This window comes from Podarcis raffonei, chromosome 12 (genome assembly GCF_027172205.1).
Source record: "Podarcis raffonei isolate rPodRaf1 chromosome 12, rPodRaf1.pri, whole genome shotgun sequence".
NCBI classification, from domain to species: domain Eukaryota; kingdom Metazoa; phylum Chordata; class Lepidosauria; order Squamata; family Lacertidae; genus Podarcis; species Podarcis raffonei.
In genome coordinates this window covers 30480451-30496227 of record NC_070613.1, presented here as the reverse complement: position 1 = coordinate 30496227, position 15777 = coordinate 30480451, and the positions used below count along the sequence as shown (strand labels likewise).

The 15777-nt window shown below is 38.5% G+C and overlaps 1 protein-coding gene across 14 annotated transcripts in view; it reads right to left on the bottom strand.

Moving 5' to 3' along the window:
- The window catches only part of PHF14 (PHD finger protein 14), a 132323-nt gene that overhangs the window by 80717 nt on the left and 35829 nt on the right, over nucleotides 1-15777 (bottom strand). For 13 of the 14 annotated variants that reach the window (XR_008327116.1, XR_008327114.1, XR_008327115.1 and 10 more), the window contains exons 12-14: nucleotides 14560-14663; nucleotides 12265-12396; nucleotides 6903-7071 (exon numbers count right to left, since the gene is read on the bottom strand). Coding sequence is in view for 10 of the 14 variants with exons in the window: in XM_053359526.1 (XP_053215501.1) it covers nucleotides 6903-7071; nucleotides 12265-12396; nucleotides 14560-14663 (405 nt within the window). In the remaining 4 variants the exon portion in view is untranslated. Of the gene's footprint in view, nucleotides 1-6902; nucleotides 7072-12264; nucleotides 12397-14555; nucleotides 14664-15777 lie in introns of all 14 variants that reach the window. The other variant, XM_053359530.1, reaches the window with a different exon arrangement.

Below are 15777 nucleotides of genomic sequence, written 5' to 3'. Positions count from 1 at the left end.
GCAGATGGAACGGTTATCACACCAGAAGAGGCAACTATTTCAACACTGCCAATTGGTGGTGCAACATAATTTAATTTAGTTTACACTTACAATGTCAAGGAAAGGAAACCAACTAAAAAGCATGAAAGGGCTCAGCGAACCAAAACAACATTCCTTAAGTTTGCAGATCAAGCAAACAAGTCACATCCAGAAGTCCAGATTGAGATAAATGAGCAATCTTTTTACATGGCAATATTAATAGCACCATTCAGGGAACAATAAATCTATTTCACAACATTATAAAAAGCTTGATCAACCCTGGTCAGGAGTGCATGTACTCTGGTATCTTGTCTGACAGAGATCATTTCTGGACACTGAAGGAAAACGATTATGCATTATTATGAAACTTCAATCTTTATCCATCACTTCCAGACTATGGCAATTTATGTTCAAAAATGTTCTTCACTAGAAGTGCTATGCCCTTCTCTCAGTTGACACTCCTTTCAATTAGGTCTGCTGGTCGTTTCTAGAATCTATTTACTTGCCAATATCAGAACCTGATTGCTGTAAAACGAATTATCTAAGAAGATTTAAACCAGTGGCATATAAAATGAGGGGTCCTCTAAAATTAGCATTATGTAAAATAGTAAGTACCACCTAATGTAGATTTCAAATAATTTATTATTCCTTATGAACATACTTTCACACACTAAAACTTCTCCCAGGGATGCTTGAGAATTTTGTTTGGTCCATATTTTTTAAAGTAAACAGACCTGCTTCACATCTCCTGGACTATAACTTATTTAAATTTTGATTTTCACACTTTTCCAAATTTTGAGACATACTGCTCAGTTCTAAAAATATGTCAAAATGCGTATTTTAGGGTAAAACACATTGGGCAAGATTATGATTTTTTTAAAAGACACCATTTGCAAATTTATGCAGAAACAGGGCAGAAGATTCCAGGGGGTTGGACTAGATAATCCTCAGGGTCCTTTCCAACTCAACAATTCTATTATTCTAAGAACAGACATGAATGAATACATAAGTGCTTTACATGTAGAAGGTTACAGAGTCTATCTCTGGCATACTACATACTAGTTACAATAATCAGGGTAGCAGGTGAAGCAAAATACCTCTATTGGGAACTCTGGAGAGTTGCCACTAGTCACAGTAGAGGGGACTAGGCTAGACAAATTATGATGATGATTGTTTACATGTCCAAATGGCTTCTAAGTGGTTTACAACTATAAAAACAATTATAAAATCCATACATAATTAAAATACACAATAAAACAGTTCAATCAAAGCATTAAAACATTCTTAATTAAAACCTGTAATAAAACAAGTCAGTTAAATTAAAACAATTAAAAAACAATTTAAACAATGAGATCAGAAGGTCAAATTTAGGAGAATGCTTGCCTAAAGAGGTGTGTTTTCAAGAGCCGACAGAACGCCAATACTGATGGAATTTCAGCAGGGAGGATATTCCACAAAACTGGTTTCACCAGTGGAAAAAATCCATCCAAAAGCCTGTAATCAGCAGGGCCGTAGCAAAACAGAATTCTATTTACTGATCTTAATGCCATCAGTAAGCAATGGAGGGGAACATGGTTTTTCAGGTAACTTGGTGTGCAGTTATTTAGGGCTTTCTATGTAGCAGAACCTTAAAACTGGCTCAGCAGCAAATAGGCAGCCAGCGCAATTCCCTCAGCATTGGTGTGATATGTCCCCAATAAAGAGCAGCACCTGGACGCCACTAGTTGCAGCCTCCAGGTCAGCTGCAAGGAAAGACTCATGTAGAGTGCATTACAACAGTCCAAAGTATGTATCACAGTGGCCAGATTATGCCTGTCTAGTAAAGGATGCAGCTGACACATCAGCTGACACATCAGCCCAAGCTGGTGAGAGGCGTTCTTCACCAGAGGCCACTTGGGTCTCCGTGGACAAAGATGGTTCCAAGATCACTCCTAAGATGTATACTTGTGCCTTCAGAGGGAGTAGAACCCCATCTAGAACAAGCAAACTCAGTCTCACTGATGTGGTCCAAAGGAAAGCACAGAAGTATGTTTGGCACCAGCTGGGCTGCAGGAGTTGCCAGAAGAAGGCATACAAGGCACCACCCAACCATCTTAGGAACTCCACTCTGGATTTGTATAGGGTTTACTCTTTAGCCTTTTCTTCCCCCAAAGATGCCCCACAAGGCAGCAGGGGTTTAGGATGTTTTCCTTCTCCTAGATGGGCGACCTTCCCAGGTTGACGAGCCCCATCTGCCCCTCACTTCCCTCTACGGTACGTACAAAAGCTGCTTTCTTGACTGTTGGATTAACAATTGGTCTTATCCGCTCAATCTACCAGAGCCTGTCTTCACATGTACAGTGGTACCTCAGGTTAAGTACTTAATTCGTTCCGGAGGTCCGTTCTTAACCTGAAACTGTTCTTAACCTGAAGCACCGCTTTAGCTAATGGGGCCTCCTGCTGCCGCCGCCGCACGATTTCTGTTGTCATCCTGAAGCAAAGTTCTTAACCCGAGGTAATATTTCTGGGTTAGCAGAGTCTGTAACCTGAAGCGTATGTAACCTGAAGTGTATGTAAGCCAAGGTACCACTGTAGTGGAAGTCCCTACCTCACTGAGGGTTTGAGATCCTTCACTTGGTTTAGCTGCCCACTCAAAGCTGTTCCAAGGGTTTGGCCACTGTTGCATGCTGACAGCTTCTAGGAGCCACAGGTGAGCAATGAGTACCCTGGCCCAACCTTAGAAAACCACATACCAATGGGTGCTGCCTGTTGTTTCTTCATTGAAAAAGCACTGGTTTACAATGCCGTATAGATTTCTTCAAAACTAATTCTTCCATTTCTCATACCATTTCTCATTGATCTATAGTGTTTTAGCAGATCAAGGAGCATCCTCCAAGGACCAAGTACAGAGGGGCTGGTGGCAACTTAATGGTCCTATTAGCAAACAGACAAGCACAACTCTCTGTGTCTGTCAAACTGGCAGTATTTCTGCCAATTAGAGAGAGAGCTCCTTTGCTTCTTTTTGGAAAGTCATTATGGACAACTGAACATTGCTTATAATGTAAACCTTCTAACATAGATCAGCTCTATAAAACAGTCTTTCTGCTTCTAAAATAGTGTGGATTTTTTTAATGGTTGGTCAAGCCTAAAATCAGCCAGAGACAAGCTGTTAACCCCAATATATGTAAGGAAATTAGGTAATTGGTTTCAGACAGCTCCAAAGCCTATCCACTGTCGAGAAAGATGCTGTTAGGGTTTCCTTTCCTTGGGAAGATAGTGGGACTTTTCTTTATTATTTTAAGAAATCTCCTCGCCAAGAAATCATGTCAGTTATCAATCTGCCAAAATTACAATGCAGTGAAAGGTATTTATTTAAAGCTTGATCTTTGAATGGCTAGCTAAACTTTAATCACATTTTAAAGCTGTTTTAAATATGATGGTGAAATTTGAATTCCCCCCTTTTACTGTTTTATTGGCTGTGTTTGATCAACTCTTTAGCCACTTTAGTATTTACATGGTGAGCTAGAAATTTAGTGAATAGAAAAGTGGAGGACATTCATGTTTTAGAATGCAAAAGTGCAGGATAGTTGGGAGTTGGACATATTGCCTCCAGCACCTTGTCTACCTCAGCTGATTGCATAAGCTGAAACTGATCCTACAACTCATCCTCAATAATGGCACTGGGTACTTCAACTAGAGTCGTAAGTAGTGCAGAGTCAACATCACTCTGAAGCTGAGCAACTTTATCTTCAAAGTGAGTAGCCAGTTGGTCACATCAGATCTTTGAGTGTTCCAGCAATCCCTTCCCCAGTGGGAATCAGTAACCTAAGGAGCATCTAAAATAACTCTGCTAGTCAGCTACAAGAAGATGCACGGCAAGCTGTAAAATCAGCTTTTTTTACAACCTAAAAATACTGAAAATATTCACACTTGCTAAAGCTCATCAGCCTGATCTGCCACCCTCCACCCCACCCCAATTTAGATTTTAGCTTTAGGGTCATAGTTTTAGCACCTGGTAGTTTTATATTTCTTTAATTAAAATCAAATGTAATTAATTCAGACTTGCATCATGAAAACTTTGACCATCTGTGGAAGGGTTTTCATCTACCACTGACCTTGGGTTGACATCCTAAAGATATATTACTATGTCTTGTAGCATCTTACTGATGACTTGTTCTCCAGTTATAACCAAGACTGTTTCTAAAAGGATAATTTTAAAGTGGGAGTAAGAAATGCAAACCAGAGTTTACATGGAGGGATTTCTTGACTGTGATCCCCGTTTATGAAGGTTCTCTCTAAAAGACTCAACCTAGTGCAGACTCTTGATGTCTTTTTGCCACCGCACAATGACTTTTTGATTTTCCCAGACACTTATTTATATCTGTGGAAGAATTGTTTTAACTGCCGCTTTCATTCTGCTCTTTCTTCACTATTATATTTATTTATTATCTGGTGATTTTATTGTTTTAAGTGTGAAATAAAAGCGAATAAAACATAAAAACGGTTTTAAAAATTTGATTTATGAATGAAAAGGAGGATATTCAATGATAAAGAGCAAAAATGTCAGGTCAAAGAGGATCAAAAAGTTAGACAGTAGGTGGTACACTTGAACAGTTCTTGAGCAGCTTACCAATATCAGGACCAATCAAAATTTTGGAACTTTATTTCCATTTCGGGAAGAAAAAAATAGATAACTATGGGCTGGGCAAGGCAGTGCTAACAAATAATGTTACAACTGGTAAGATTAGAGAGGTCAATGTTGCCCCTACTCTGAGCAAACTCATTGAAAACAATGTACATGCCTAATGTACACTGTACGTTCAATGTAAACACATCAAAATTAATGAACCTGTTATTGACTACAACCAAAAGTTTCTACTTCAAATTAAAATTAAGTAGCGATAATAAAATAAATGATACAAATGAAACAAAAAATAACTATGGGATGGGGAATTGACTGAAATGCAGTTTGTGTAATTAACTGCAATATAATGGAATAAATGGAAGAGATATTCAAGTACAGGCAAGATTGGCAGTTGTCATACCACGTAAGCAAAGGAAGCACAGATGTTTGAAATTTCAACAAATATGCTGTAGTGAAAAGTTTGTTCATACTTCAATGTCTGGAATTGGCATTTTGCTACTTAAATTCATCTAACTCATCTGGCTAGAGCAAGAACAAATGGCAGGTGTTTTTGCAATTATCTATGTATATTTCTCTCTCTCTCTCTCTCTCTCTCTCTCTCTCTCTCTCACACACACACACACACACACACACACACACATTAATAATATTGTTTTGACAAAATGCACTCCTTAATCATGAGGGCTTGCTCTTTGTTTTGTTTTTTAAAGAGGTAGAGCACAAATTGCTTTTTTTATCCAGAACAGTACTCCCTCTTCTTAAACGGAAACACAGAATGCTGTCATGCATTAATAAAGGCAATATAAACAGTACTAGACGGAGAACGTTTTCTATAAAATAGCACTTAATCACCCACAGCAGGCCACAGTCTACACAGAGAAGGTTAATCTTGTCAAGGCAAGCAAACCACACAAGCATCCCAGAACGAGGGATTTAAGTGACTCAAGTTTATTGTCTAACTTTGACAAGCTGCTGCGGTAAGACCTCATTAAAAATAGATTAGTTACAGCATACATAACACGTTTGCCACAAGACAAATTTACTGGATAAATATAAAAATTCTCTCATACACCTTCGCCTGAGAGCATCAGAACAAAGTTTGCAAAAGCATCAAGTAACTTTGTTTTGCCATTAGAGAGGGAAGCAAACCCTCCCAGCATTCTATGTCCCAGGCAAGCATGTCAGCGTTCGGGAGGGGGTAGGAACAAACAGCCACCCAAACCCATTATACTGAAAATGCATCCACCCACTACTCTGAAATAATTTGCTTCTTCAAAGAAGCACAGGCATGACTTACCCAGCCAAGTAAATGTAAGCACAGGAGATATCCAACTGTGGTGTCCTGTTTGTGCAAGCGGAACTTTGCCGCCTCCCAAGCAGCCCCAAAGTATTTTTCAGAGGGCCAATGGACAAAGGAAGGGGAATCCCATTGTGTCCACTAGTATGGCACTGGATCCCACCCAGAAGCATTTTGTCAAGAAGAAAGTGTCTTGCATTTCCTCCACATTCATAGGCGTGGCAGAATACAGTGGTACCTCTGGTTATGAATGCTTCTGGTTACACATGCTTCTGGTTACGAGCTCCGCTAACCCGGAAGTAGCTGCTCCTGGTTGCGAACTTTGCCCCAGGATGGGAACGGAAATTGTGCGTCAGAGGCGCACGCGCAGTGGGAGGCCCCATTAGCGAAAGTGTGCCTCAGGATAAGAACAGTTTCAGCTTAAGAATGGACCTCCAGAACAAATTAAGTTCGTAACCAGAGGCACCACTGTAAATTTTGAGCACACATATTCATATGTATAGACATTTCCATGGCCTACTTTTGACACATGACCATCTCAGAACACAGAGCAGTGACCCTTGTATGAAAGTGCTGTTGCGTTAATATTTATCAGAATGTGCAGAACGGAAGTCTGGACATGCAACATGAAAATAAGGGCATTTATTCCTTACCACTAGAAATTCGTAAGGAACCACTTTGTGAGTTTTAATGTTTTTAAATATGCTTATTTTCTGCCACCCTTCGCAAACTTTAATTGTCAAAGATATATAAAATAAACCTAAAAATAAAATCTTCAGGGTATTTTATGTTTCATAGCTGAAACAAGTATCTGATGTCTAACATGTTTCACATGTCTTTGGGAAAAAAGCTAGAATATAATAAATTACATTCATCTTTCACATAGAGGTTCTTGGCACTTAAAAAAAATAAATTAAAAAACAGGAGATAGATTTGTGCTGCTCTGACCGAGCTGTCATTTACCGTGTTTCTGACAGGAATCTTCTTTGGTTCTGGGGGTACATCCTGTGGAACAAATTTCACTGGCTCCTTAATCTGTCTCCTCGATCGCTTAGTTCCATCTGGTAAAGTTTCCATGGCAATGTCGGCTTCCATGTCACTGCTACCTGCTTGGTCGCACTCTGAACACTGCCTGGGAGGACAAAAAAAAAAAATCAAACTCAAGACAGCAGCTGCTAAAGCAAAATAAGAGCATGCAGGCTGAAAAGCAAGAGCCAAAGACCGAAAAGGGTAATTCTTACAGTGTAAAAAAGCCCCAAATACAAAGAGAAAGACTTATACATGCAACAAGACTTTTGCTTTCTTCTCTGAATGGTACATCCCATGATACCAAAAGCTACTACTTACACTCAAGTTTAAAAACAGCTTGCACAGGAGCGTTTGGGGTGAGGGGAGAAGAGGCCTTTTGGGGGAAAATAGCTTAACTCTGTCCTGTGCTCTGGGGTTCCAAGCCACGGTACATGTATAGAGATATATATCACTCAGCAAGACTCTTCTCCATCTTCCACCATTAAAGGATCCAGTAGCCAACATTCATTGGAAACAGAATTGCTTCGCAGAGGGGGGGAATCGATTAATTACTTCAAACAGACAATCCTATACAAACGGACTAATGATGAGATACCATTTAGCATAAATCCAGAGCTTTCTGCAAATAAGTTTGGGGGCAGTCCCTATCGGCAACACTTTAGTCACACATAAAATTCTCCTAGAATACTTAAGAAAATTAATTCAGACAAAGATGCTCTTGGAACAAATATTTTAAGCATTCTAGCTGTAATTTGCAAATGTTAATCAATTATAGTTTCTGAACAACTGCAGTGATGGAAAACATTGAGACTACAAGCCTATGTCAATAATGCCTATCAACTAGAGTCCATATTTTACTCTATAGGTGAATAAAGCAGAAATTCTGCTGGACCTTTACTATTAAACCCTTTTTTGTTTTTTGCAGGGGCTAGGAGACACTGTTAATCTGCTACAAACCCCTTCAGTTTGCAATCCTAAAGCTTCCACTAGAGAGTAGGCCCCACTGGATTCAGTGCATATTCATTCTGAGTAAGCATATTTAGAATTGGGGTAACTGGAAATCAAAGTTTAATATAAAAGCAAAACCTGAGGCCCTCTCTGCCACAAAGTAAATTAAGGCCTATGCCGGTATTAACTTGTGGCATAAAGAACCTATTTCCTAATATAGTTGAAATGGCCTCTTTAAAATGGCAAAGACAGAATACAGTGGAAAATGGCCCGATTTGACTGTGTCCGCACTCAGAACTGCTCTCTTGTATTATCCACTTATATAGTTTCCATTGCTAACAGAGCATTTGACTTGCATTGCTGGTGCCTTCTCATGCACACATATGTAATACACAATTCCTTTTTCTCATGCTTTCATTCATGAGGCCTGGAAAAGTTATGCTGTCTATGGAACCTGTGAAAAGAAGTCAATCTTCCTAAATTGACTTTTTAAAAAATGTATATTAAAACCCACGTTTCCAAGGATTGTTACAGCTACATAATGCAAGCATGAAATGAATAAAGTAAAGAAGAAGCTGTGAACAAGGAAAGGGAGAACACAAACCACTGAATCCTTTTACATGTGACAATAAATCCTACGATTTATAGAGCTTCCTGCACATATTACATTCAGCTATAAATTTCAGCATTTTCATTATTCCTCAATACAAACCTGTTACAATCATATATGTACCATGTTAGGGCAATGACATAGAAGCTTATTGGCCTCCCAGCCCAGAAATCCAATTAGGAAATGTGTCAGTTTGCAAACTGCCACCAACAACCACTATCACCAACTTCAACCCAAATTCTATCAATAGTAAAAAAAAATTAAAAAAATTAAAAAAATTGGTACTACATACATACTAGATATAATGAACAGAGCTGATGTTCCAGGGGTTAACAGGAGTAACATTTGAAACACCAGGTGTACTACAAACAGAAGGGACAATGTTCTGTTGAACTTAATACATATAGTTATACATTCTTTCTACTGATCTTGAAGAGAAGTTACAAAGACATATCTAAAGATGAAAAGGATGCAATCAATAAGGCTCCGTTTCTCTTTTAGCATCCTATCTCACTGAATATACCCTAGCTAAATTAAAAAGGAAAGACAAGTTTGTGATCAGAAGTCTAGCTGAAGCATGAAATTCATAGCAAACACATGCCAGCTTTTTGAAAGAAAAGTCTTGCTACCTCCCCCTGACCTATTACCACTGAGACATTCAGTTTATGTCCTCTTGATCTGATAGCTTTATGGCCTCTTGATCCAAATGAACCTTTTCAATATGATTAAACAGCAATATAATCTGGGCATTGGAAGTCATCCTTGCTTACATGTGATGCAGTGACAGTGAATTTGTAAATGGGAAAACCAGAAAATTCAAGAAAAGTCCGGACACTTAGAAAGCAATGAAGCTAAAGGAGCTACCCCTAAATTAAAGTTATCTTGCAGGGACGACCCTTCTCCTCTCATTTCTAATCATGAAAAGAAGAAGAGTATTCAGAGAATAAAAGAGGGTACACCATACAATGAGGGTGTGTGTAACCAGGGAAATACAAGTATTTTCTGCAGTTACGTTTTCAAGGTCTTCTCTGATAAATATATGGTCCAAAACATAATTTAATACAAACTATTACTCAGGACTTGTTCCCAGTTAAAGTTATTTACAACTGCACACTAAAATAATAGATGTGAAGAATCTCAGGATAGTTAATCAGCTGAATCTCACTCAGAATATATAGACCTAACCCAAAAAGTACATATTTTACTTGATGGTTTCACAGTCAAAAGAACAGGGTGGGTTCCAAAAGCATATATCCCAAGTGTCAAAGACTAGGGCAAACAGATGTGCCTTCAGTTTAAGATGAAAGCTGTATAACGAAGGTGCCAGATGTATCTCTGTGGGAAGGGAAATGCACAACCTAGGAGCTGCTACACAGAATGCCCTCTCCCAGGTCACCACCTCCTGAACTCTTGAGGATGGTGGAACTATCAAGAGGGCCCCCTCTCCTGATCATAAAACCAGAGGGGGTCTGTAAGAGAGGGAAGGATAACATCCTTCTGATATTTGGGGCCTTAGTCATTTAGGACTACATGAGCCCATTGAATTTGGCTCAGAAACAAATGCACAATCAAGGCAGCTTTGTTTTAGAACAGTTATATGGGTTCTAAAGGGAAACACAAACAGCTGCACTTTGGACAAATTGAAATTTCCAAGTCATCTTCAAGGGCAATGACGGAGGGTGCTCTGATTGAGAAATAGGGATCACATCCAACACTGCAACTCTGCTGGCACCTGATGCCCATAAGGAGAATGGAATTTAGTCTTTCTCTCTCATGCCACCCAACCTGCTCCACTCCCTCTAAATTAGTTCTAGAGAGAGCAAATTTCTGGGGGGTGTACCAAGGGTGGGGGGAGAGGAAAGGAAAGAAGAGGAAATAAGTCCTCCTGCACCAGCCAAACAGGGGGTCCCTTGAAACTCCACAATTCTATGATTTATGTTTAAACATAAATATAAATGGTTTGTGGAACTAAATAGTCTTGATTATAGTAGGACCATGTAAAGCAAGGAGGTGTGTTTATTGCAGAACTACATACTGCAACTCAGTGCAAGAAAGATGACATCCACTGTCAGAAGTGGAACGAAGATATTGCCCACATCAGGTGTTCTCAAGTGCTGCAACGTTCAGTCCACTCTATGTAAGCAACTGATGTCCTGTAGCAGTGTCAAAGACTGCCACTCCTTTATTGTGTTCCGTACATTGTAATGGAAGCCACTGAAAATTGAGCTACTTACCATCGCATAACCTCAACTTATTTCTCAGTTACGTTACAATATGACAAAACCAGAACAAAACCCAAGACCTGAATAGTACAAGAATATGACTACTAACTTTCCCAAGTGTTAGTAGTTGTTGAAATTCAAAAAATTCTTTAAGACATATAAGCTATATAGATGCTTGAAATACTGCTGTAATAGAATTTTATCCTAGTACTCATACCAGTTCATATGAGCAAACTGAACTGTTAATGTTTGGCTACTATTACCAACTCGTTTTTGGCATCTGTACATCACCAGTTTCTAGTTACATGGAATTCACAAAATGATTGCTAAACCAAGTCTTGAGTTTGGGACTCACAGCAACATTTTGCAATATGCTTCTGGTCAATTCAGAATTACCAAATGGAAACACCTAATGGAAATAAGGGAGAATGCTGTTTGGATCACTATAATATAGATCAAATAGTGTATGAAATAATGTGGATGATCCAATCATCTTTAAAATTCTGCAAAAATCCCGGGAAAAGTGTAGACACAACATTGGTACCACACAATTACAGCATTAGAAACAAATTGTGGGAACATGCACAGCCTTTCTGAGGACTGAATTCCTTCTCACCTTAATTAGCAATAAAAGAACTGATGACATTAACACTAACCAGCGGTCTCATATAGCCAGGGATTCAAGCCACAATGTAATGCTCATTTCAGACTCTAGGTAAAACAATAATCTTAGATAGCATTACCTATATTTAGGGTTAGTACAATTTCCCCTAACAGTGTAAAAGTAAAACAACAGTGAGAAATTCCCTTTCTTGATGTGAAAGCTCAGACCCAGGAGACAAATGTGGCCGTTTGGCGTCTCATTTGGCTTTTGGCGTTTCCCCAGGTAATACACCCTCCACAGCCATGCCCCACTTGCCAGTCCTGCTTTAGTGTTCCTATCTAGCTATAATGAACCCTTGAACTCCAGTGATGCACCTTACTATCCTGAACAGGGAAAAGAAAAACTATCCTAGTCTACAGCTTAGCTGGTAATGCATGAGACGGTTAACCCCAGGGTTGTGGGTTGTAGGTTCAAGCCCCATGCTGGGCAAAAGAACCCTGCATTGCATGGGGTTGCACCAGATGACCCTCGTGGTCCCTTCCAGCTTTACCATTCTACATACAAGAGTACAATTCACAATGGTTGCTCTGCCCATGTTTGCCTCTGGCATGTGGCCTCTGGAAAGTTGCCTATGCAGGAATGAGGCCCTTGGGTTGAAAAGGGGTCTTCCCTCCTTCATTAGTCCACAGTCAGTTTTTTTAAAGGAAACAAAATAAACCCAAGGTACCAATAAGTGATGAAAGGGTTGATATTTGTTTTGCAAATATAGTCAACAATCAATATGGAACTCAAACTTTCATTAAAAAAAATCCTTGCTGATAAAGACACAGAACAAAAACCTTGGGAATAGAAAAACCCCTGATAGACTGAGGCCCTCATATTTGTAGTACAATGCATTTACAATATTCTTACCAGTAACTGTTTTTAGTCTTCCTTGGCATCCTTGAAAGTGGAGGGTCCAGACATCCAAGATGATAATGGAGTTTACAAGTATCACACAGCAAAAGGAGGTGTTGATCATGGTTCTTCTTGCAAATCCCACAACTTGGAAATGCAGGAAAAAAGTTTCATTTGAGATAATGCATATACTTTACTGAATCATCTCAATGTTTACATGGGGTAAGATCCAGAGAACCCCATGCATGAGCAGAAGGCATTTCCGTTTGTGCAAAGGGTGGTCCTCAATTTCAGCTAATTCCCCACTCCAGTGGCCCTTCACATCACATCCCACAATGTTTTGAAGGGTCTCCAGTCCCTCATGAGCAGCCAGGGGGTGCAGAGCGGGCGGGCATTAAGGCACTGCACCAGAAAGAAGGAGATGGCAAAGCCCTGTTGTGCAAGTGAAACTAAGCACTTCTCTGGATCCAAGCCATCGTTAATATTTCCCTAATGTTTGCTAGATATTTGTGACTTCTGATATATTTTTATTCACATTGAGGCAGGTTTGGTCCTGAAGGCAGAAGGTTGGCCTGAATTTAAATCCCTCACCAGCTATTAGAAAACCACAGGGGTCTGCAAATAAAATAGTTCAAACTTAAATCCTCATCGGTAAAAATAATATCCTTTGAATTCACTTACTTTAAACTATTCACTTACTTTGAATAGTTGCTGGGAGAATGAATGCAATTTAATTGTAATGATATTTGTATTTTACAAAGGATGTATTATTATTGTAAATTAATGAAGGATTGCAAATAAAACATTTTATGTCAGAATCAAGACGAAGCAAATATGCAGTAAAATAAAAATAACCGTTGTGATGGAAAACACCCTCATCCTTGGACATGCTAGTCATGTAAAAAAAAGTTCAGCAGCAACATTTTTTAATCACTTGTACATCAAGTCCACAAGGTCATCCAGCAGAGGTACCCCCATTTGGTAAACATCATCCCAGAACAAATTAACATTCAACAGAGAAAATTCAGCAATTCATAAAAATGTGAACCATGTGACAAGAGTGGATAATTTTAAATATACTGAAGTTAACTAGCATAAGATTCAGGGAAGTATTTCGTCTCACCACGCAAAATTAACAGGTAGAAGTCATTGCCACAAGACATGGTGATGACCACTAGTTTAAATGGCTTTTTTAAAGCTTTGGGCAAATTCATGGAGGGCTGTGGCATCAATGGCTATTAGCCACAATAGATAACTGGGTATATTCACATCTAGAAAGTGTATACTTCTGACTACTGGATACAGGAAACAAACAAGAGATGGCTACCACTATCATTATCCACTGAGAGCTCTTCAAAAATAGCTGGCAAGTCACTGATGGAGACAGATCAAGCAAGGATGTTTTCATGTTCCTAAAAGCATTTGTGGTTGTAATAGGACATAATGCAGTCAAATGCTCCCCACAAAGAAACACAAGGTAGTATTAAATACTTCTAGAGATTGCTAGACTGATTTTTGCTAGTCACTGAAAATTTAAGGAGATACTTTTTATTAGCCAAATTGAGGGCATTTCATAAATCTTCAAATGCATTTGAACTGGTTAACCAAATATGGACCCAGTTGTTGCACTTACAAAGAACTCTTTGTCACTGGGTATGACCAATCTGAATGGTTAAAGTGAGTAAATACAGTGAGTAAATATTCTAACTGTTATATAATTGTATTTTATCTTGAAGAAAGGTAGCTTTTATATGGAATATATGTTTCAATACTTGTAACAAATTTTTTATTTTTTTTTAAAAACCAACCATAATGGTAAATGGTAAAAAGAACTAAACATATAACAATGAGTAAATACATCAATTACTCAACAATATATTAACCTGAATTATGAAAAATACTAGACTTGAGGATCAAATATGCTTTGTTATATTAGGGCTTAATAAACCGTTTAAGTTCATAATAATTTCATTCAGATCTTGCTGGTCGATTTTAAATGCAAAACTTTTAATGTTTGAAGGTTCTCAACCACATATCACAAAACAGATTAAAATCTCAGGTATAAAAGGAATTTCCTTCTGAAGTGCTGCCAATGGATAGAGAAAATCTCAGTAATGATGTCTGCGACTCTGAAGACAGTTATAATGTTTTTTAAAAAAATGATTTAAAATGAATCAAGTTAGCTGCCTTACAACAGTGGTGTCCAGGAGTAAAGACGTTTTATTCAGTTGTTTGGAATAAAAAAATTACTTATAAAGGTCTCTTACTCTATCCATAATCTATGTCTATTGTGCTGTTTCTACTACTTGCCTATAGAGAACTGCAGGGAGGGTTGTAGTCTTCTGGGTTCCACCCTCCTTTTTACTCGGTTTTCTTTCCTTGGGTGCTCGCAAAATTGCTGGTATGTTCAATTTCTATTGGGTTTGAAGGAATACAGGATAATTTGTGAGAGACATATTTAACATACCATTCCCCCTCATTTACTGCTCAGCAATCAAAATTTGGCTGTGCCCAATATACTAAAAGTTAGGAGAGGAAACTGCTTAGTCAGGCTGCAAAAATGACTACACTATATATTCTGTCCCCAAGTGAGCCCTATGAGAAATGAAATTGCATTCACATATTTTCCAATGCAAAAGAGAGAGAGAGAGAAACCAAAGACATTAAAGCCCTGGCTTTTTAACTTTCCCCCCTTTAACAGAGGGAGCTTTAACAGAGACAGACAAGGACAAGCTGGTTTAGAAGGTTAAAAAGAAAAAGAAAAAAGAAAAATCCACTACACTTCACGAAAGAATATTGAGGCAGTTTATTTTCCTCACCATCCCTGCTACAGTGGTGCTCCATAGGTTAATTAGAAAAATTATCTTATTGGACCAAACTCTGCACAAAGCAGGAGAGATTCTCTTCGGGTTTCTACTAATCTGCAGTATGCTAGCTTCACAGACAGCAACCATCTATCAAAGTCATTTCTCAGTGGCCCTGTGGGCCTGCATCTGTTCAACCAACTGGAAAAAAGTGTCATGCAAGCTGTGCAAATGAAACTACTTGTTTTTTATTATTATTAAATGATTGCACCAGGAAACATATTTGTGAAAATTTGATTCCCCCTCCCTTTTCTTTTTAAAAGGGATGAACTTCTTATTAACAAACTTAAATTCTGACTCCCATATGTATGAAAGGCCCATAAAAAACCAGGTTATATGAATCATCTGGGCCAGTTTCACAGAACCATCAAGCACTTTGTAAAACCTTGCTAATTCTTGTGTTGAATTAACACTTAGCACAAAACCAAGGATAATTACAAAAAACAGAGCCAGCCAATGGTCCAGTTTCTTAAAAGATCATTTTAACATTTTATAATCTTAGAAAGCCAACTAAGGAGTCAGACAAAAACAAAAACAAAAGCTAAGATCTGATTATATATTGGAATGACACATAAAAGGCTCCCACTTTCTTGAGGAATCTGCTAACTGCACTGAATACCAGATATAAGCCTCAGTGAAGGATGAATTGGGAAGCACTAAAAGA